This window comes from Scyliorhinus torazame, chromosome 16 (assembly GCF_047496885.1).
Source record: "Scyliorhinus torazame isolate Kashiwa2021f chromosome 16, sScyTor2.1, whole genome shotgun sequence".
Taxonomy (NCBI): Eukaryota; Metazoa; Chordata; class Chondrichthyes; order Carcharhiniformes; family Scyliorhinidae; genus Scyliorhinus; species Scyliorhinus torazame.
The window spans coordinates 98282365-98304679 of NC_092722.1; the positions used below are offsets into that span (position 1 = coordinate 98282365).

Consider the following 22315-nt stretch of genomic DNA (forward strand, 5'->3'; position numbering starts at 1 on the left):
TAAAGGAGAGCCAGGACACGCAACAATGATGTGAATAAGCACTTCATCAAACGGAGCACAGTGCAAAATTGGAACTACCTCCCTACAAGCTGCTAAAAATGTTAAAACTGAGTTTGAAGGATTTTTTTTCGCTAAGTATATTAAGTTATGGAAACAAGGAGAATAGATAGTGTTGAGATGCAGATTAGCCATGATCTAATACAATGTGGAACAGACAGAAGGTACAGAATGACTGACTCCTGACTCTGTGTCCCACTGTGCAAGCCCCACGTGGGAACCGGCGCAATCTGATGACTTGTTTCACCCCTTTGGATTTTGGATAAAAGGACTGCTTGTAACATCTATCATAGAACTGATTTTTTTTTGCCAATTATCTACTCTAAAAACTTTTGGGAGCAGTGGGATTGGTATGGTCCATATTCCCCAGCCTCTCTCCCCATTATGCAGGTGAACACTTACGACACTGTTTGAGCAAACGCTCCTGCTATTCCACCACACAGCAAGTTGACATGGGTTTTTAAAACCAAGACATTCGGATTGTCAGAAGAAGGTCTTCCAAGAATGCCAGGAGCCTGACTGAGGCCGATACTCTTCAAAGTGCCAAAAGTGAAGAACGAAATTCCTGAAATTAATATTTAATACAAAGTAAATATCCAGAATAACAAAACCTGCAAATGCTAGATATGCAAAACAAAAGCAATTATCAACTGTTACTTTTGACTAAAGCAACCTACGAACAGAAGGAACTAGATTAGGGCCATAAAATAGGTGAGCATGGAGTGTGCAGGAGAAAATTTAGGTGTATAGACTTTTATCATGGGTTCTATGCCTGAGCAGTCGCATAATGGTTATGTTACTGGACTAATAAGCCTGAGGCGATGATCCAGAAACCCGAGTTCAAAGCCTATCACAGTAGCCGGGAAGTGAGATTCAATTAATTAAATCTGGAATGAAAAGCTGGCTGGATTGTCATGAAGATCAACTCATATCTTTTAGGGGATAAATCTGCTGTTCTTACCCAGTCAGGCCTACATGTGACTCTCTACCCACAGCAATGTGGTTGGTTCCATAACTGCTCTCTGAAATGGCCAAGCAAGCCTCTCCGATTCTCCCTACCACCTTCATAAGGGCAATTCGGATGGATAATAAATGAAGGAAAAAAATAATCTTTGAGATGAAGCAGTTCATCATCTTCATATTTGCTATTACAAGTGAATGCGGAGGGCTGAGCGGGCAGTTTTTAAATGGACCATTGCCCTCAGTCCTTACGAAAATGTTTATTAAAAGCATTGATGAAGAAAAGTAGATGTTCCTTGAGCCCTCAGAATACCTGCATATGGAGCCATGCCAATGATAGTAGGAGTCAGACCTCTGTAAAACCCTCGAAATCCTCCCTCCTTATAAACAGGAGAAAAAAAATTTGGAACATTAATAAATTTCCTCATTCAATCAATGGTTAGCCACAACTATACAAAAACAAAGTCAAACAGCTTCCATTAACCCAGCAACAGCAACTCTCTGAACAATGGGTTCAAGTCTTACGACTTTTCACAACCTGCGATAGGGAGGCAGTATCACATATTGTTGCAAAGTGACCCCAAGGAGGAGCAACTCCAGGGAGGAGGTTTCTGAGCATTTATATAGCGCCTATAATGTAGTAAAACATCCGCAAGGCGTCACAATTCAAAGGTTTGTTATTGGAGTGAACCCATTGGTGCGTCACAACATGGGAAGAGTGAGCAAATCCCTTCCCAGACTGAGCAGGTGAATGGTCTTTCCCCAGTCTAAGTGCGCCGTGATGAATCTCCAGCTCTGAAGGGTAACTGAATCCTTTCCCATCGGCACAGCTACCAAGGATGGAACAATTAAAACGGAGGATGCACAAGAGCTCAGAATTGGAAGAACAGAGATCACAGAGTCTTGAGGCTGGAGATGCTGATAGCAATAGGGGCAGGTTTGGAAACAAGGAAGAGAACTTTTAAACTGAGGAATCGTCAGACTGGAAGCCAATGAAGGTCAGAAAGCACAGAGGTGAGGGGTGAACGGGACTTGGTGCAAGTTGGAGGACGCAGGCAGTAGAAGTCTGGATGAGCTGAAGTTTTATGAAGGATGGAAGTCCGGCTGGGCGAGCATTGGAATAGACAAGTGTAATGGTAACAACGGCATAACGATGAGGATATTTGCAGCAGATGAGCTGAGGTCTGCATGTATTCGGGAAATGTTACCATGGTAGAAGCAGGCGGTGCTTGTGATGGACAGATGTGTGGCTGATTGACTCATGCTGGAGTCAAATATAAGACCAGGGTTGAGAATGATGTGGTTCATCCTCAGATATTTTCCAGGTAGAGGAATAGAATCACTGACGGGAAATTGGAGTTTGTGATGGGGACCAGAAACAATGGCTTTGGTCATCCCGATACTTAATAGGGAGATCCTTGTGCTCATTCAGTACTAGATGCCAGACAAATCAGAAAGAGTGGAGGAGTCAGAAGAGCTGCAGTGAGGTACAGCAGGGGAGCGGTGTGTTTTGGGATAAAGTTGAAGCATGTTAGATGAGAGATAGGAGGAATACCAGAGATAATGACGTGGGATGGGTCAGAGAAGCCATTCCAGGTAATTCTGGCTACAACTGTACAGATAAGCAATTAGTCAGGAACAGTCCTACCCAACTGGGCAATGAAGGAAAGGCACTGGAGGAGGATGATGTGCTTAACTGTGTCAAGAAAGATGAGGAGAGACCATGTGCTATGATCACAGTCACATGAGAAGTCATTTGTGACTTTGATAAGGGCAGGTTTCAGTACTGTAGCAGAGGTGGAAACCCGATAGGATTGATTAAAACATGGAGTGCTGGCAAGTTGACCCAATTTTGGAAACAACAACACACTGAAGGACTTTGGAGATGGGGCAATAGTTTGCACAGGCAGATACTCAAAAGTGGTTTACTAAGGATGGGAGATTTGATAGGGAGCGGGACAACACCCGAGCAAAGAGGGCCATTCAACAGTAACAGCTAAGAAGGTGGCCAGGAAAGATATTTGGGTGGTGGCAATAGATCCGAGAGGGCAGGAGGTTAACACTCCAACACGACAGTATAGATTGCAGCTCCTGGTACTTGTTTGTAATGGTGGAAGAGGCAGGGGAGAAGACAATTCCCTCGAGGAGAAGAGAATCCAAGGGTATCCCTTGCATTTCAGCTTGATCTCAGAACAGTGAAGAGTTTTGGAAGATGGGAAACGGGTCCTGCTAGTGCTTTACGTGGTTCAGATCTGTGGCGAATGGCTAAAATGGTTGTCTTCCCCGTCCGTTTAAATCTGCATCACTCGGACTTAGAGTGAAGATAGGAGTCATAACAGAGGAACAATCAAAACAAGGCGAGTTTAGTGCTTTTGATGGAGATGAGGGCATCAGGGTGGAGTGTGTGGTTGAGGAGATTAGTAGCTGCAAAAGTATCAGGGTGAATGGAGAGCTGCAAGGTAGATGCATGGGACTTTGAAAACGTTTTTACAAGTTTTTAAACAAAAGGTAGACAACAAAGAGAGGAAGATTGAGAAAGAATTGTGGGCGAAGAGCAATACAAAGAAGGAAGAAGCACAGTGAGATGGCAAGGTCTAGAGGGTGGCCGTGAGAATGAGTTGGGAAGTTTAGATGGAGGGAGAAAGAGAGAGTAACCGGAGAGGAGAGAAAGTACAATGAGTTGAGATGGAGCTTGAGATCAAATGATTGAGAAGTCATGCGGGGTAGAGACTATAGAGGGAGGAAGGCAGTGAAAGTGGCTTGTTGAGAAACTTGGCATGCTACTTGGGTGGGCAGAGCAGGATTTTAAGTGAGAGTTGACGGGCAGAACAAGGTAAATTGCTCAAAGGAGGAGAAGATGTCAGAAGAATAGGCAAATCGACAAAGGTGTGATTTGCTGGTAAGAGCTGCGCCATCACGGGGAATGTTTGGATGGGGCAAGTAGTGTTATAAATGGGGGGGGGGGGGGGGGGAGATTAATTTGGGAAGTAGCTGTCCTCACTCATTAGTCAAACTTCTGTCATGACAATGATACTGAAGCAATCATCTACAAGGAATTCCTTGGATAGCAACAATGTTTTCACAAGTGAACAGATATTCTGGAGGGAGATGAGGCGAGGGGCTGTAAAAGCCAAGTCAATTTCAGAGGGATGATCAATACAAGGAGGTGGTTGGAAAGATTACTCCCGAGTTGGTGAACTGGACACGAAGATTGGTGAGAGCAGGACAGGGCAGTTGGGGTTGCTACCCATAGGCGTCAGCGCCATGTTCCTCAAAGAGCCCTATGGAGATGCCAGGAGCAGAAAAGACGTTTAGAAGCTAACAGGAAGTCAGGATTGGGATAGCAGCAAGAAGTGCTGAATGATTAGTGCATGGATTTGGAAGGGCAGAATTCCCAAGGAGGAAGAAATGAAAGGGACTGTGAGAGACGATAAGTGAAGAGAAACGAAAGGAGAGCAAAAAAGCCACGGCTGGAGCCGTGCCCGGAGGGGGACCCCCGGGAACCGTGCCGGGAGGGGGGCCCCCGGGAGCCGCACCTGGAGGAGGGGGACCCCAGGATCCGCGCCCGGAGGGGGCCCACAGGAGCTGCACCTGGAGGGGGAGGGCCCGGGATCCGTGCCCGGAGGGGGGCCCCAGGGAGCCGCACCCGGAGGGGGGGGGCCCCGGGAGCCACGCCCAGAGGGGGACCCCAGGGAGCCACACCCAGAGGGGGACCCCAGGTAGCCACGCCCAGAGGGGGACCCCAGGTAGCCACGCCCAGAGGGGGACCCCAGGTAGCCACGCCCAGAGGGGGACCCCAGGGAGCCATGCCCAGCGGGGGACCACAGGGAGCTACACCCGGAGGGGGACCCCAGGGAGCCGTGCCCGGAGGGGGACCACAGGGAGCCGCACCTGGAGGGGGACCCCAGGGAGCCGCACCCAGAGGGGGGGGGCCCGGGAGCCACGCCCAGAGGGGGACCCCAGGGAGCCATGTCCAGATGGAGGACCCCAGGGAGCCACGTCCAGATGGGGGAGCCCAGGGAGCCACGCCCAGATGGGGGAGCCCAGGGAGCCACGCCCAGATGGGGGAGCCCAGGGAGCCACGCCCAGTGGGGGACCCCAGGGAGCCACGCCCAGTGGGGGACCCCAGGGAGCCACGCCCAGTGGGGGACCCCAGGGAGCCACGCCCAGTGGGGGACCCCAGGGATCCATGCCCGGAGGGGACCCCAGGGAGCCACTCGCGGAATGGACCCCAGGGAGCCGCGCGCGGTGGACCCCAGGGAGCCGTGGCCAGAGGGGCACCCCAGGCAGCTGTGCCTGGAAGGGGACCCCAGGGAGCCAGGCTCGGTGGGGTCCCCAGGGAGCCGCACGCGGAGTGAACCCCAAGGAGCCACGCCCAGAGGGGACCCCAGGGAGTGCGCGCGCGGAGGGAACCCCAGGGAGCCGCGCGCGGATTGAACCCCAGGGAGCCGCGCGCGGAGTGAACCCCAGGGAGTGCGCGCGGAGTGAACCCCAGGGAGCCGCGCGCGGAGTGAACCCCAGGGAGTGCGCGCGGAGTGAACCCCAGGGAGCCGCGAGCGGAGGGAACCCCAGGGAGCCGCGAGCGGAGGGAACCCCAGGGAGCCGCGCGCGGAGTGAACCCCAGGGAGCCGCGCGCGGAGTGAACCCCAGGGAGCCGCGCGCGGAGTGAACCCCAGGGAGCCGCGCGCGGAGTGAACCCCAGGGAGCCGCGCGCGGAGTGAACCCCAGGGAGCCGCGCGCGGAGTGAACCCCAGGGAGCCGCGCGCGGAGTGAACCCCAGGGAGCCGCGCGCGGAGGGAACCACAGGGAGCCACGTGCAGAGGGGACCCCAGGGAGCCGCATCTGGAGCGGGATACCCCTGAGCAGCAAAGGGGGAACAGAACTCTCTCTGTGACTCTAAGGGTGGGTCTGCCTTTTACTCAGGCTCATGGCGTTGAGGTCTGAGTCTCAATCCATGTTGTATATTTCAGTCACTGAAATATACAACAGCAAAACTTATTAGAAAATCTCCGCATTTAACCAGGTGCAACTTTCCAATACAGCTCATTGGGCTAGTTTCTCATATAATGTAACAGAAAGATGCAATACGCACCTGTGTGTAAATGACCCTGAAAGCATCAATGATTCCAGCATACCTGTGCTCACCCTTCACCTGGAAAGCCAGACGCGCTCGGATCATGTCAAGAGGATAGGTACATATCACTGCAGTCATTCCTGTAAAACAAAACCACATATTGTCCGCTGTTCTCTGAAAGAGCAAGAAGTAACTCCAAACCTAAACTAAGGAGTCCCAGCATGTTTCTGCAATGTTAGTGCTGTCACTGTGCCACACATTAAAAATCTCATGTGGAACAGCTACATCGGCCACAATTGTGCACATGCCCAGTGGCTGAACATACTTCTTTTGTTGTCAACTGGTCACATCTCTGAGCAGTTTAAAAGAACATTGGTCAGATCAATGGTGGCTTTGCATTGAAACTTGACAACTTTCCCAAAGGCATTAATGGCCACCTGGTCACTGCTCCCTGGGAAATGTCAACCCACCATCATCACCACCTCGGTGTCAACCATGAGCAACCCAGACAAAATATAAACATCCGCTCAATAAAGATCTAGGTCACGTGATCTCCCGCATTTCTCTGACAACCCCATCATCATGGTCAGCTTCAATGTTCATAGAAGTCAGACCGTCAAATCAAGCAGAGCATCAATGAGAAATCTGGCATTGGAAACTAGCACAGAAAGTGCCTTTACTCTGACGCACCGAGCACAGGCTGATCATCAATTACACAGGCTTGAAGGCCGGCTTCTCCCAAACACTGCTATCTGATTGATTCGTCAGGAAGAAGGTCAATGTTGTCCAGATCCCCAGCAAGAGTGAATCTGGCCATTTACCCTTGATATTTTACCACCGTGAAATCCCCCACTGTCAACATTCTGGGATGGCTTACCATTGACCTGAAACTGAACAGGGTCAGCCACACACTGTGACTACAACAGCAGGTCAGAGACTGGTGATTCACCACCCTCTGGGGTCAGATTCTGGAGCGTGTAATTCACCTCCTGACTCCTCAAAGTCTTTCCCATTCTACAAGGCACAAGTCAACCATCATACAAACGTTACAGCACAGAAGGAGGCTATTCGGCCCATCTTGTCCATGCCACCCCGAGGACACCTAGGTGCCCTTTCTAATCCCACCTTCCTGCACCCGGTCCATAGCCCTGTAGCTCAGAATATTTAAGGTGCAGGTCACCAACTTGGGCAGCGAATTCCAGACTCCCACTGCCCTCTTGCGCAAAAAAGCTCTTCCTCATGTTCCCTCTACACCTTCTGCTACTTATCTTGAATCGATGTCCCCTGGTTCTAGAATTCTCCACCAAGGGAAACAATTTTATCCTGTCCTCTCCATCACTTCCCCTCATTATTTTGTACACCTCAATAAAGTCATCCCTTGGCCTTTTTTGTTCCAAGGAACATAACCCCAACCTATCCAATCGCAGCTACACTTTTCCAGCACTGGCAACATTCTTGTAAACCTCCTCCAGAGCAATTACACCCTTTCTGTAATGTGGTGACCAGAACTGTGCACAATACTCCAGTTGTGGCCTCACCAGTGTCTTATACAATTCCAACATTAAGACCATAAGACAGAGGAACAGAATTAGGCAACTTAGCCCATCGTGTCTGCTCCGCCATTCAATCATGGCTGATATTTTTCTCATCCCCATTCTCCTGTCTTCTCCCCATACTAACTGATCCCCTTATTAATCAAGAACCTATCTAACTCTGTCTTAAAAACACTCAAGTGATTTGGCCTCCACAGCCTTCTGCGGCAAAGAGTTCCACAGATTCACCACCCTCTGGCTGAAGAACTTCCTCCTCATCTCTGTTATAAAGGATCGTCCCTTTAGCGTGAGATTGTGCCCCCTGGTTCGAGCTTTTCCTACAAGTGGAAACATCCTCTCCACATCCTTACTTATCTTACTTTTATATTCTATACATCTGCCAACAAAGGAGAGCATTTCACATGCTTTCTTTACAAACTTGTCTATTTGAACTGCTGCTTTTAGTGATCTGTGTACTTGTACACCAAGATCTTTCACTTCATGTGCCCCGCTTAGTATATTCCCATTTATTGTGTACTCCTTATAACTGTTTGACCTCCCTAAATGCATGACCTCACACCTCTTGATGTTAAATTCCATCTGCCACTTTATTGCCCATTCCACCAATCCATCTATATCATTTTGGAGATTATAGCTATCCTCTACACTGTCCACTGCTCGGCCAGTCTTTGTATCATCTGCAAATTTCCCAATCATGCCCTCTACGTTCACATCCAAATTGTTGATATATAACACAAACAGTAAGGGTCCCAACACTGAGCCCTGTGGAACACCACTTGAAACAACTTTCCAAATGCAAGGGCAGCCATCGACCATTAGTCTTTGTTTCCTGTTACTAAGCCAACTTTTTATCCAGTTTGCCACATTGCCCTGTATATGGGCTTTCACTTTCTTGACCAATCTGCCATGTGCAACTTTGCTTTGCTAAATTCCATGTACACGACATCCACTGCACTATCTTCTTGTCGCTTCCTCAAAGAATTCAATCAAATTTGTGTGACAAGACCTTCCTTTAACAGATCCATGCTGACTATCCCCAACTAGTCCATGCCTTTCTATGTGACAATTAATCCTATCGCTCAGGATTGATTCTGGTAATTTTCCCACTACTGACGTAAAACTGGCCATTAATTGTTTGGCATTTCCTTTGATCCTTTTTAAACAATGGAACCACGTTTGCATTTCTCCAGTCCGCTGGTACCTCCCCTGTATCTAGTGAGGATTGGAAAATCATCCTCAGAGCATCTGCTATCTCCTCTCTTCCCTTCTTCAGTAGCTTCGGAAACAATCCATCTGGCCCTGGTGACTTATCAACTTTCAAGGATTCCAATCCTTCCGAGTATTTCCTCTCTCTTTATAATTATCCCATCCAATATCTGAGTGTTCCCCCTGGACTACTATATCTGCATTATCCATTTCCTTTGTATACACAGAGTCAAAATATTCATTTAAAACCCTTCCCACAGCCTCTGCATCTACACACAAGTTTCCTTCTTCATCTCTGATAGGTCCCACCAGGTACATAGGTCATGGACAGATGCAGAAAATAATCCAAAATGAAACACTGGCCTTTATAACTCTATAGAATACTAGAATACAAGGGGGATAGAAGTCACATTTCTATGTGGTTAGACCATACTTTGGAGCAGAGTAGTTCTGAGTACAACGCCTTTGGAATGTAGATTTACCAGAATGATACTGGACTCAAAGGGTAATTAAACAAACAAGGGTTTATTCCCTGCAAGTTAGAACATACTGGGTGATTTGATTAAGTTTTAAAGATTTTAAGGGAAACAGATCGTGCAGAAACAGAAAAACTATTTCCACTGATTGGGCAGTCGAGTACAAGGGGTCACCATTGATAAATTAGAGCCAGACCCTTCAGGAGTGAAATTAGGAAATACTTCTTTGCACAATGTTTGCAGCATGAAGTCCAGTTCTAGAGATTCAGACTTCTACAAAGCACCATACCCTGGAAATTTGAGTGTGCGAAGGGGTACCGTTATTGTATTTTAAATAAAGAGAGTAATCTAAGAGAGGGGGCAGAAGATAGGAGGCAGTGAGATCTGAGAGCTAAGGCCTGAAAGCATTAATTCAAATTAATTGTCATAACAAAGTACTGATTGGATTCTAAACAATGAGGAGAGATTTTCTTTTCACATTATACTGGGGGCAAGGGGTCAAATTTGGGAAGATGTGGTAAACCAAAGAGTAGAGAAAAGGCAAGAGAGAAAGGTATTAAAAATGGGACAGAATAAATGGTCCTTGGCAGGATGGAACAGAGTGTACAAATCGAAGGATAAATCAGAAGGTAAGGTTACAAAAATTAAAAAAGGCCAAAATTATTTGAATGCATGTAGCAATCGAAACAAAAAAGATGAACGGCTAGCACAAATAGAAATGAATAAGTACGATCCGATAGCCATTATAGAGATATGGCTGCAGAATGACAGATTGGGTCCTCAATATTGTAGGGTAAGTGACATTTAGGACAGAAAGCTAGGAAAAGGTGGAACGGCAGCTATGTTAATTAAGGATGACACTGGTACAAGAAAGAGGGATGACCCAAATTCATGAAACGAGGATGTAGAAGCAGTTTGGGTAGAGATGAGGAATTATAACGGCAAAAATTCACTTTTGGGAGTGGTGTACGGCCCCCTAATATCACCCACATTGTGGGACGGAGTAAAGGGAGAAATAATAGAAGTTGGTCAGAAAGCTACAGTGAAAATCATGGGGAATTTTAATCTACATATAGACTGGAAAAATCAGATCGGCAAAGGTAGCCTGGATAAGGAGTTCATAGAATATTTTCAGGGTAGTTTTTTAGAACAGCACAATCTGGAGTCAATCAGAGAACAGGCTATAGGTCAGCAAAGTGGCTAGCACTGCTGTCTCACTGCACCGAGGACTCAGGTTCGATCCCGGCCCCGAGTCACTGTCAGTGCGGAGTTTGCACATTCTCCCCATGTCTGTGCGGGTCTCACCCCCACATCCCAAAGATGTGCAGTGTAGGTGGATTGGCCACACTAAATTGCCCCTTAATTGGAAAAAAGAATCCGATACTCGAAATTTATATTTTTAAAAAGTGAGCAGTCTGTACTAGGCCTCGTATTGTGCAATGAGGTGGGAGTGATTAATGATCTCATAGTGAAGGCACCCCCGGGTAACACTGATCAAAATATGATTGGATATTACATTCAGTTTGAGTGACAGAAGAGTGGATCTAACACTAGTATTTTAAACTTAAAGAAAGGCAATAATATGGGCATGAAAGTGTGGAATTGGTGAAAGTGAACTAGCAAATGAGGTTTTGGGAGAGATGCAGTGTCAGACATTTAAGGGGATAAGAACAAAGAACAGCACAGGAACAGACCCTTCAGCCCTCCAAGCCTACGCCAATCATGCTGCCCGTCTAACATAAAATCTTCTACACTTCCGGGGTCCGTATCCCTCGATTCCCATCCTATTCATGTATTTGTCAAGATGCCCCTTAAACGGCACTATCGTCCCTGCTTCCACCACCTCCTCCGGCAGCGAGTTCCAGGCACCCACTACCCTCTGTGTAAAAAGCTTTCCTCGTACATCTCCTCTAAACCTTGCCCCACGCACCTTAAACCTATGCCCCCTAGTAATTGACACCTCGACACTGGGAAAAAGTCTCTGACTATCCACCCTGTCTATGCCCCTCATAATTTTGTAAACCTCTATCAGGTCGCCCCTCAACCTCCGTCGTTCCAGTGAGAACAAACCGAGTTTATTCAACCTCTCTTCATAGCTAATGCCCTCCATACCAGGCAACATCCTGGTAAATCTCTTCTGCACCCTCTCTAAAGCCTCCACATCCTTCAGGTTAGTGTGGCGACCAGAATTGAACATTATACTCCAAGTGTGGCCTAACTAAGGTTCTATACAGCTGCAACGTGACTTGCCAATTTTTATACTCAATGCCCCGGCCAATGAAAGCAAGCATGCCGTATGCCTTCTTGACTACCTTCTCCACCTGTGTTGCCCCTTTCAGTGACCTGTGGACCTGTACACCAAGATCTCTCTGACTGTCAATACCATTCACTGTATATTCCCGACCTGTATTAGACCTTCCAAAATGCATTACCTCACATTTGTCCGGATTAAACTACATCTGCCATCTCTCCACCCAAGTCTCCAAACGGTCTAAATCCTGCTGTATCCACTGACAGTCCTCATCGCTATCCGCAATTCCACCAACCTTTGTGTCGTCCGCAAATCAGACCAGTTACATTTTCCTCCAAATCATTTATATATACTACGAACAGCAAAGGTTCCAGCACTGATCCCTGCGGAACACCACCAGTCACAGCCCTCCAATCAGAAAAGCACCCTTCCATTGCTACTCTCTGCCTTCTGTGACCTAGCCAGTTCTGTATCCATCTTGCCAGCTCACCTCTGATCCCGTGTGACTTCACCTTTTGTACCAGTCTGCCATGGGGGACCTTGTCAAAGGCCTTACTGAAGTCCATGTAGACAACATTCACTGCCCTACCTGCATCAATCATTTTTGTGACCTCCTCGAAAAACTCGATCAAGTTAGTGAGACACGACCTCCCCTTCACAAAACCGTGCTGCCTCTCGCTAATACGTCCACTTACTTCCAAATGGGAGTAGATCCTGTCTCGAAGAATTCTCTGCAGTAATTTCCCTACCACTGATGTAAGGCTCACCTGCCTGTAGTTCGCTGGATTATCCTTGCTACCCTTCTTAAACAAAGGAATAACATTGGCTATTCGCCATTCCTCCGAATGCATAGAATATATTCCATAAGGAAGAAAACTTCAAGGGACAGACAGACCATCCATGGTGAACTAGAAAGTTAAAAATAGTATCAAATTTAAAGAAAAAGCATATAACTGGACATACATGGGTGACAGGTGGGAAGATTTAGCAGAATATAAGGGGCAGCAAAGAATGACAGAAAGATTAACAAGGAGGGAAACATTAGAGTATGAGCGAAAGCTAGCTAGAAATATAAAAACAGATAGTAGGAGTTTCTATAGATACTTTAAAAAAAAGTATTATACAGTAGGTGTTGATCCTATAGTGAGCGTTGGTCCTTTAGAATGCAAGTCTGGGAAATTAAGGAGATGGCAGATGAATTGAACAGGTATTTTGGATCAGTCCTATAGAGGGCACAAATAATATCCCCAAAATAGCTGTAAATCAGGAATTAGAAGGGACGCAGGAACTCTGGAAAATTATCAGACAAGTGGTACTGGGCAAATGGTTGCGACTATGGGCTGACTAGTTCCTGGGTCTTAATGGATTTCATCCTAGGGTCTTAAAAATGTGGCTAGAGATAGTTGATGCGCCGGTTTTAATTTTCCAAAATTCTCTAGATGCAATTAGATTGGAAAATAGCAAATGTAACTCCTTTATTCAAAAAGGGAAGGAGAAAGAAAGCAGGAAACTACAGGCCAGTTAACAATCTTCAGGGTGAAAATGTTGCTAGCCATTACTAAAGACTTTGTAGCAGGGTACTTTGAAAAGTTCACGGTAAACAGGCTGAGTTAACATGATTTTGTGAAGGGAAAATCATTGTAAACAATTTATTGGAGTTCTTTTGATTTGTTGGATTTGTTATTGTCACGTGTACCGAAATACAGTGAAAAGTATTTTTCTGCGAGCAGCTCAAACCGATCATTTAGTATATGAAAAAAAAAGAAAATAGGGCAACACATGGTCCACAATGTAAATACATAGATACCGGCATCGGGTGATGCATACAGGGGTATAATATTAATCAGGTCAGTCCATAAGAGGGTTATTTAGGAGTCGGGGAACAGCGGGGAAGCTGTTTTTGAATCAGTTTGTGCGTGTTCTCAGACTTTTGTATCTCCTGCCCGATGGAAGAAGTTGGAAGAGCGAGTAAGCCGGGTGAGAGGGGTCTTTGATTATGCTGCCCGCATTCCCAAGGCAGCGGGAGGTGTAGATAGAGTCAATGGATGGGAGACTGGTTTGTGTGATGGAGTGCGCTGTGTCCACGACTCTCTGAAGTTTCTTGTGGTCTAGGGCCGAGCAGTTGCCATACCAGGCTGTGATGCAGATAGGATGCTTTCTCTGGTGCATCTGTAATAGTTGTTAAGAGTCAGTGTAGATATACGGAATTTCCTTAGTTTCCTGAGGAAGTAAAGGCACTGTTATGCTTTCTTGGTGGTAGCGTCGACGTGGGTGGACAAGGACAGATTTTTGGTGATGTGCATTGTTGGCGGAACAAATTGCTATATGTGTCTGAATTGATGTACGTAATAATAAAGATGTCTCAAGTATTATAACAGCACAGGTTAAGGGAAAAACCAGCAGGCAAGGGGTTAATATGTTAGACCTCAAAGAAAAGTCACCTGCACTGGAGATAATTCAATCATCTCACAGGACATTAGTATAAGAAAGGGGAACCATGTCATGGCTCCTGCCTGTCTGTAAGGGATTCATTGTCCAGCCCAGTGAAGGGGATAAAAACACATTAACACCCCCATCCAGAAGTTAAACACATTGAACAGAATCCAGGAGATTGTAAAGAAGCATTGTATTAGCTGGTCGTTTTTCCATTAAAGAGACCAGAAAAAATGCATATTCATCACCTTGTATTGTTCTGACTAATTGATGACGTCAATGCCTATTTGTAAATTGTAAATCTGAAAGAACCTTAAATATATATGCGTATAATTCTGACTATGATCAGAACAGATTCGTGCAAGCTGGAAACAGTAGCAGCGCCTGTTTCCCCTGTGTGCACACAGCAATTCTGAATAAACGCAACTTTTATAACTCAACGAGAACAGACTCTGAGAACAGACTACACTTGGCGTAGTCGGCAGGATATCAGCACAGGACGACCGGCGGCTATGTGGCTCCAATCGGGTGAGTGTCTTTTATCTACCACCCATAGTTAGGGAGCAATTTCACGTTAGTCGTTGGCCGACCGCAAGTTGCGATTCCAAAGAACGAAACCGAGGAAGAGTCGGACCACATGAGGTGGAGTAAAAATCGTTGTGGGAAACCGGGGTGTGGGGTCGGGTAGGTAAGTTAAGGAAAACTTGTTAAGGAACTTGCTTTGGAGATTGAAGTGCCTGGTCATAAGTAAAAACCGGCAGGACGAAATACCACGGGAGAAAGAGTTGTAAGGATCTCACCTAGTGTGGGAAATGAGTAGCCGCAGGAGTAACCGCGAGAGGGTAGAGCCGCAGAGGAGGAACCCCGCAGGAGTGATGTGTGTGTGTGTGTGTGTGTGTGTGTGTGTATATGTGGTGTGAGAGAGAGTGAACGGCAGAGATGGCCAGATCAGATAAAACAGGCAGCAAGAGCAAGGTAGAGCAAGATAGATGGGGGCCCGAGGGATCGATCGTGCAGATGATTGTAACCCACAATAGTAAGTTACTTGCAAAGGTGAGGGAGAAAGGATACAACCCAGATGCACCCACGGCTGAGCGGAAGGCCTGGTGAGCAGGTCAAATCAAGAATAAGTATGAGAAGGGGGTAATAATTGCAACTGTGATTTTAAGGAACCTAAGGAGTAAAGAATTGCAGGAGGCAAAAGTAGCAGCTGTAAGACACATGCAGGAAGGGGACAGGAGAAAACCGCAGGGCAGATTTGTGGGGACTGTGACCCCGACCACACCACGTGTCATGGAGGAGAGTGACTACAGGGATGACTAGGGCAGTTTTGAGGAGGGAACGTATGAGGATTATGCATTTCCCCCTCCTTATGAGGAAAAGGAGGAAACATTGCTTGTACCCCATTGCGTGTAGTGAGGAAAATGGTGGAGGGGCAAACCACTGAGCAGCACATCCAAACAACGTTCACAGCTGGGGAAAAATAAATGATCCTGAATGAACTGCCCTTTCTAAAACGACAGGATGATAATGGCTCTTTGTGGGATAAACTGGACAAATTACGGGAGGCTCATGGGTTAACCAATGATGATCTCCATTTATTGTTAAGGGCAAAGATTCCTGCACTGGTATGGGCAAGCATGCCACAACCATTTTGGGATCGCACATGGGTCACGCAGAGGGGTGGGGGAATCAAAGACGCCCGCTTTGCAACCTTTAGAGCGGCAGTGCGAACTGCCCTAGGGAGATGGAGCCCAACTTGGACATTGATCACCTTACTTAAACAGGGACCAAAGGAAAGGGTTGAGGATTATGCAGAGAAGAAATTTGAGGCATTTAAGCATCATTCAGGGACAGTAGTCCCCAGTAGAGATGATGAAATCTTTCTTAAAATGTTAACAGATGGTATGGTTCCGCACCTGACTAGGATCTATCTTAAATATGGGACTTCCGGTTGGGAACGGCTTTAATCAGGTCTTAGCATGGGCCATGAAGGCAGAGGCTAATTTAGGAAAAGGGTCTAAGGTGAGCTCCGTAGTAAAATTAGAAGGCGAAGACAGTGCTACAACATACGGAAAGGAACGGTATTTTGCAAGGGAGTGTAGAAGCAAGAAAGAACCTAAGCAGGGACTCCTGAGGTGTCCGAATAGGGCACGAGCAGGAAAATTGCTGGGCAAAGGGAGGGGGCAAGGAAGGTCAAGAATCCAAAGTCCTAAAAGACAGTGGAGGGGCAAGTGCCCCAGGATCGGTAATACAGGTTTCAGCTGAGAATCTGGCAAAAATGTTCGGCGCACTAAAACAATGAATAAAGATAGATTGGGAGATATGTCTTTTGAGTTAAAAAAAAAGAGCTAAATTAACAATTCAGAAACGGTTGGAATTATCTTCTGACTGCATATGTGAAAGAAATTGGGAAATTATTGGTTTTAAGGAATATAAGGATAAGCTGTAAAGCAATTGTTCGAATGGGAGTGTGGTGATTCTGGGGTAATGGAAAAGCCCCTGTGGCTTCAGAAGAGTTTAAACTTACTTTATATTTCTGCGAGAGAATTTACCTTTTCTTGGAGTTTTATTTGCAGTTTTGAAGAAAGAAGAATGGAGACCATTGTCGCTATATTGAGTTTTCTTTGCAAATTCAAATTTTTAATTGTTCAGTTTGGTGAGATGAATGAAAGTATAATGCTTTGAATTCCTTTCGTTTGAGTGGAGATCTCGGTGGATGAATGAGTGTGTGTGTGTGTGTGTTCAATAAGGATTTGTGGACTTCCGGTTGCGGCAGGGATGAGCTAGCCGCACGTTTTGGCGGCTCCAGCTCCGACGGAACTTCGGGCTCTTTTAAGAGCCCCAACGGGGACTTGGACGGCCGTAAAACCCGGTGCGAGGCGCGAGGGAAGGGAGCCCCCCCCGAAAGACGGAGGGAAAAACCGGCGGCGGCGGCTGCAGCCCGAAGAATCTGCAGCCAGAAGGTCAGAGGGAGTGTAACAAAATGGCGGCGGAGAAACCACAGGTGACATGAGGGCCTGAGCAGGACGAGGTGGTGAGACGGTGCGTGGACCTGCTGAAGAAGGAGGTAATGACCCCGTTGTTACAGGCAATTGAGGGGCTTAAGGAGACTTTAAAGACCCAGGAGACGGAACTTCGCGTGGTGAAGCAGAAGGTGTCAGGTATTGAGGACGAGGTCCTGGGCCTGGCGGTCAAGACTCAGACGCACGAGGCACTTCATAAAAAGTGTGCTGACAGGATTGAGGCCCTTGAAAATGGAGCGCGAAGGAAGAACCTTAGGATACTAGGTCTCCCGGAGGGTGTGGAAGGAGTGGACTGTGGAGCGTACGCAAGGAAGATGCTGAGCTCACTGATGGGTGCTGAGGCCCCTGCGGGCCCCATGGAGGTGGAGTGGGCAAATCAGATCCCGGCGAGAAGACCAAAAGCAGGAGAACCACCGAGGGCGATAATCGTGCGATTCTACCGCCTTAAGGACAGAGAAGAGGTCCTGAGATGGGCTAAAAAGGTGCGGAGTAGCAGATGGGAGAATGCGGTGGTAAGGATCTACCAGGATTGGAGTGCGGAGGTGGCGAGAAGGAGGGCGAGCTTCAACCGAGCCAAAGAGGTTTTGCACAAAAGGAAGGTGAAGTTTGGGATGCTGCAGACGGCAAGACTATGGGTCACGCATCAGGAGAGACACTATTATTTCGAGACGGCGGAGGAAGCATGGTCCTTCATCAATGAAGAGAAACTGGACCGGAACTGAGGGACTGATGCTGCAGGGAACTGTTATTGTTGTTATTATTGTTTTTGTTAATGGGATGGTGAAAGTTAAGCGAGAAGTAAATAGGGAAGGGGGGGGGACACTGGGGAAATGTGGGCGCCGGTGAGGGGGGAGAGGCGGGACATAGTCAGAGAATGGGGAAGGAGAGGGGGAGGGGAAAGGGAGCTGCGCCATAAGAGGCGGGACAGGTAAAGGGATGTTCCCGCGCCAGAAAAAGGCGGGAAAACAGGCGCAAGGCGGATGGGAGTTCCCTCACACCGGGGGGGCCGAGGAGCGAGCAGGAGTAGCCGGGGTCAGTTGAAGTTAGCTGACTTACGGAAGTGATATGGGGGGAGCAATCAAGCTAGATAGGGATCTAGCGGGGGGAAGGGGACAACTGGGTTGCTGCTGCGGAAATCGAAAAGGAAATGGCTAAAGAGAGGGTGGTCGGGGGCGGAATGCGACGCTGGGGGAGCGAGCGGGAGCGCGGAGGCGGGATATGGGACTGGCCTAGAGAAGGTAATGGCTAGTCGACACGGGAGGGGGGCTGGTAGCCCCCCAGTGAGGCTGATCACGTGGAACGTGAGAGGCCTGAATGGGCCGATAAAAAGGGCCCGAGCGCTCGCGCATTTGAAAGGACTAAGGGCAGACGTGGTTATGCTCCAAGAGACGCACCTAAAGGTGGCGGACCAAGTTAGACTAAGGAAAGGATGGGTGGGACAGGTGTTCCACTCAGGACTGGACGCAAAGAACAGAGGGGTGGCCATTTTGGTGGGGAAACGGGTAGCATTTGAAGCAAAGAACATCGTAGCAGATAGTGGAGGTAGATATGTAATGGTGAGTGGTAGGCTGGAGGGAATGGAGGTCGTGTTGGTTAATGTGTATGCCCCAAATTGGGACGATGCGGGGTTCATGAGACGGATGCTGGGGCGTATTCCGGACCTGGAGGCAGGAAATTTGATTTTAGGAGGGGACTTCAATACGGTGCTGGACCCGGGGCTAGATAGATCCAGCTCAAGGACTGGAAGAAGGCCGGCAGCGGCCAAGGTACTTAAGGGGTTTATGGACCAAATGGGGGGAGTGGATCCATGGCGATTTCTTAGACCCAGGGCTAGGGAGTATTCCTTCTTCTCCCACGTCCATAAAGTGTACTCCCGGATAGATTTTTTTGTTTAAGGAAGGTCGTTGATCTCTAGGGTGGAACAAGCTGAATACTCAGCCATAGCGGTTTCGGATCATGCCCCACATTGGGTGGACCTGGAAGTAGGAGAGGACAGGGAGCAGAGAACACTCTGGCGATTAGATGTGGGACTGATGGCGGATGAGGGAGTGTGTGCAAGAGTGAGGGGGTGTATCGAGAGATACCTGGAGGTCAATGACGACGGCGAGGTCCCTGTGGGAGTGGTCTGGGAAGCACTAAAAGCGGTGGTCAGAGGAGAGCTGATTTCTATTGGGGCCCACAAAAGGAAAACAGAGGCAAAGGAAAGGGATAGATTACTGGGGGAGATTTTAAGAGTGGACAGGGAATTTGCAGAGACCCCGGAGGAGGAGCTGTACAGGGAGAGGAGACGACCCCAGACCGAGTTTGACCTTCTGACCACCAGAAAGGCGGAGGTACTGTGGAGGAAGGCACAGGGGAGGAGGCATGAATATGGGGAAAAGGCTAGTCGCCTGTTGGCGCACCAACTGCGAAAGAGGGCAGCAGCGAGGGAGATAGGAGGAATTAGGGATGAAAGGGGAGACACCGTGCGAAGGGCAGGAAAGATAAATGAGGTGTTTAAGACCTTTTATGAAGAACTGTATAGGTCTCAGCCCCCAGAGGGAGAGGAGGGGATGAGGCAGTTCCTGGACCAGTTGAGGTTCCCGAAAGTGGAGGAGCAGGCGGTGGAAGGCCTGGGGGCGCCGATTGAGGTGGACGAGGTTATTAAGGGACTGGGAAGCATGCACGCAGGGAAGGCCCCGGGGCCAGACGGGTTCCCGGTGGAATTCTACAGAAAATATGTGGACTTGTTGGCCCCGTTGTTGGCGAGGACGTTCAATGAGGCCAGGGAAGGGGGGACACTACCCCCGACAATGTCGGAGGCGACGATATCGCTAATTTTGAAGAGGGACAAAGATCCGAGGCAGTGTGGGTCCTATAGACCTATTTCACTATTGAACGTGGACGCCAAACTGCTAGCAAAGGTGCTGGCATCGGGGATAGAGGACTGTGTCCCAGGGGTGATGCACGAAGACCAGACAGGGTTCGTAAAAGGGAGACAATTGAATGTTAACGTACGACGGCTATTAGGGGTGATAATGATGCCCTCAGTGGAGGGGGAGGCAGAGATAGTGGCGGCAATGGACGCAGAGAAGGCATTTGATAGGGTGGAGTGGGAGTATTTATGGGAAGTGTTCAGGAGGTTTGGGTACGGATTTATTCGCTGGGTTAGACGACTTTATGGGGCACCGTCGGCAAGCGTAGTTACAGGTCGACATAGATTGGAGTATTTCCGATTATATAGGGGAACAAGACAGGGATGCCCGCTGTCTCCATTGTTGTTTGCGCTGGCAATTGAACCTCTGGCCATGGCGCTGAGAGACTCTAGGAAATGGAGAGGGGTGACTAGAGGGGGAGAAGAACACCGAGTTTCGATATACGCGGATGACCTATTGCTATACGTGTCGGACCCAGCGGGGGGGGATGATAGAGGTTATGCGAATCTTGAGGAGGTTCGGGGAATTTTCGGGGTATAGGTTAAACATGGGGAAGAGTGAATTATATGTGATACATCCAGGGGACCAGAGTAGAGAGATAGAAGGCTTACCGCTAAGGAAAGTGGAAAGAAACTTCCGATACTTGGGGATTCAGATCGCTAGGAGCTGGGGAACCTTGCACAGACTTAATCTGACACGGCTGGTAGAACAAATGGAGGAGGACTTTAAGAGGTGGTACATGCAGCCTTTATCGCTGGCGGGCAGGGTGCAAGCAATTAAGATGATGGTCCTCCCGAGGTTCTTATTTGTATTTCAATGTCTCCCTATTTTAATCACCAGGACCTTTTTTAATAAAATAGATTATTTTATTAAAAATAATACATTACGAGCTTTGTGTGGGCAGGGAAAGTTCCGAGAGTAAGGAGGGGGTTCCTTCAGCGCAGTAGGGACAGAGGAGGACTGGCACTACCGAACTTGGGAGATTATTATTGGGCCGCCAATGTGGCAATGATATGTAGATGGATGATGGAGGGTGAGGGAGCGGCGTGGAAAAGGCTGGAGAGAAGGTCCTGTAAAGGGACGAGTCTAGAGGCACTGGTGACGGCGCCGCTACCGTTCTCACCGAAAAAGTACACCACGAACCCGGTGGTGGCGGCAACACTGAACATATGGGGACAGTGGAGGCGACAGAGAGGGGTGCGGGGAGCCCTGGTGGGGTCCCCTATCAGGAACAACCATAGGTTCGCCCCAGGAAGAATGGATGGAGGATTTCAAAGCTGGTGCCAGTTGGGAATTAGGAAGGTGGGAGATTTATTCATAGATGGGACTTTTGCGAGCTTGGGAGCACTGGAGGAAAAGTATAAGTTACCCCGGGGGAATTTCTTGAGATATATGCAGGTGAGGGCGTTTACTAGACAACAGGTGAGGGAATTTCCGCGGCTCCCGACACAGGGGATACAGGACAGGGTGCTTTCAGGGGTGTGGGTCGGAGAGGGCAAGGTGTCAGAGATTTATAGTGAGATGAGGGAAGAGGGGGAGGAGTCGGTGGGCGAACTAAAAAGAAAGTGGGAAGAAGAATTAGGGGAGGAGATAGAGGAGGGTATGTGGGCTGATGCCCTAAGCAGGGTAAATTCCTCCTCCTCATGCGCCAGGCTTAGCCTGATTCAATTTAAGGTGCTACATAGAGCACACATAACGAGGGCAAGATTGAGCAGGTTCTTTGGAGTGGAGGACAAATGTGGGAGGTGTGGCGGGAGCCCGGCAAACCACGCACATATGTTTTGGGCGTGCCCGGCACTGGAAGGGTATTGGAAGGGAGTGACGGGAGTGATTTCGCAGGTGGTGAAAGCCCGGGTCAAACCAGGCTGGGGGTTAGCTCTATTTGGAGTTGCGGAAGAGCCGGGAGTGCAGGAGGCGAAAGAGGCCGATGTCGTGGCCTTTGCGTCCCTCGTAGCCCGGCGCAGGATCCTACTCATGTGGAAGGAGGCGAAATCCCCCGGACTGGAGGCCTGGGTAAACGATATGGCGGGGTTTATTAAACTGGAGCAGATAAAGTTTGCCCTGAGATGATCGGCTCAAGGGTTCACCAGGCGGTGGCAGCCATTTCTCGACTACCTAGGGGAACGTTAAGAGGGAAGACGGATGACCAGCAGTAGCAACCCAGGGGGGAGGGGAGGCAGTTGAGTATAGGTCAATAGAGTACGAGGTTTTGTTGCTTGTATATTATTATTATTATTGTTAAAAAGTTAAAAAATTTCTGTTTTGTTACTGTTATCGTTTCGCTTGTTTTGTAAGCGGGAAAAAAGTTGCTCAGGGAAAAAAATTTCAATAAAATATATTTTTTAAAAAAAAATAAGGATTTGT

The 22315-nt window shown here is 48.2% G+C and overlaps 1 protein-coding gene across 3 annotated transcripts in view; it reads right to left on the reverse strand.

Moving 5' to 3' along the window:
* slc25a16 (solute carrier family 25 member 16) overlaps window positions 1-22315 on the reverse strand; it is a 156344-nt gene that overhangs the window by 16639 nt on the left and 117390 nt on the right. For all 3 annotated transcript variants that reach the window (XM_072478775.1, XM_072478774.1, XM_072478776.1), the window contains 3 exons: window positions 6110-6231; window positions 1331-1397; window positions 460-622 (listed from right to left, as the gene is read on the reverse strand). In XM_072478775.1, the coding sequence (XP_072334876.1) occupies window positions 460-622; window positions 1331-1397; window positions 6110-6231 (352 nt within the window). The remainder of the gene's footprint in view (window positions 1-459; window positions 623-1330; window positions 1398-6109; window positions 6232-22315) is intronic.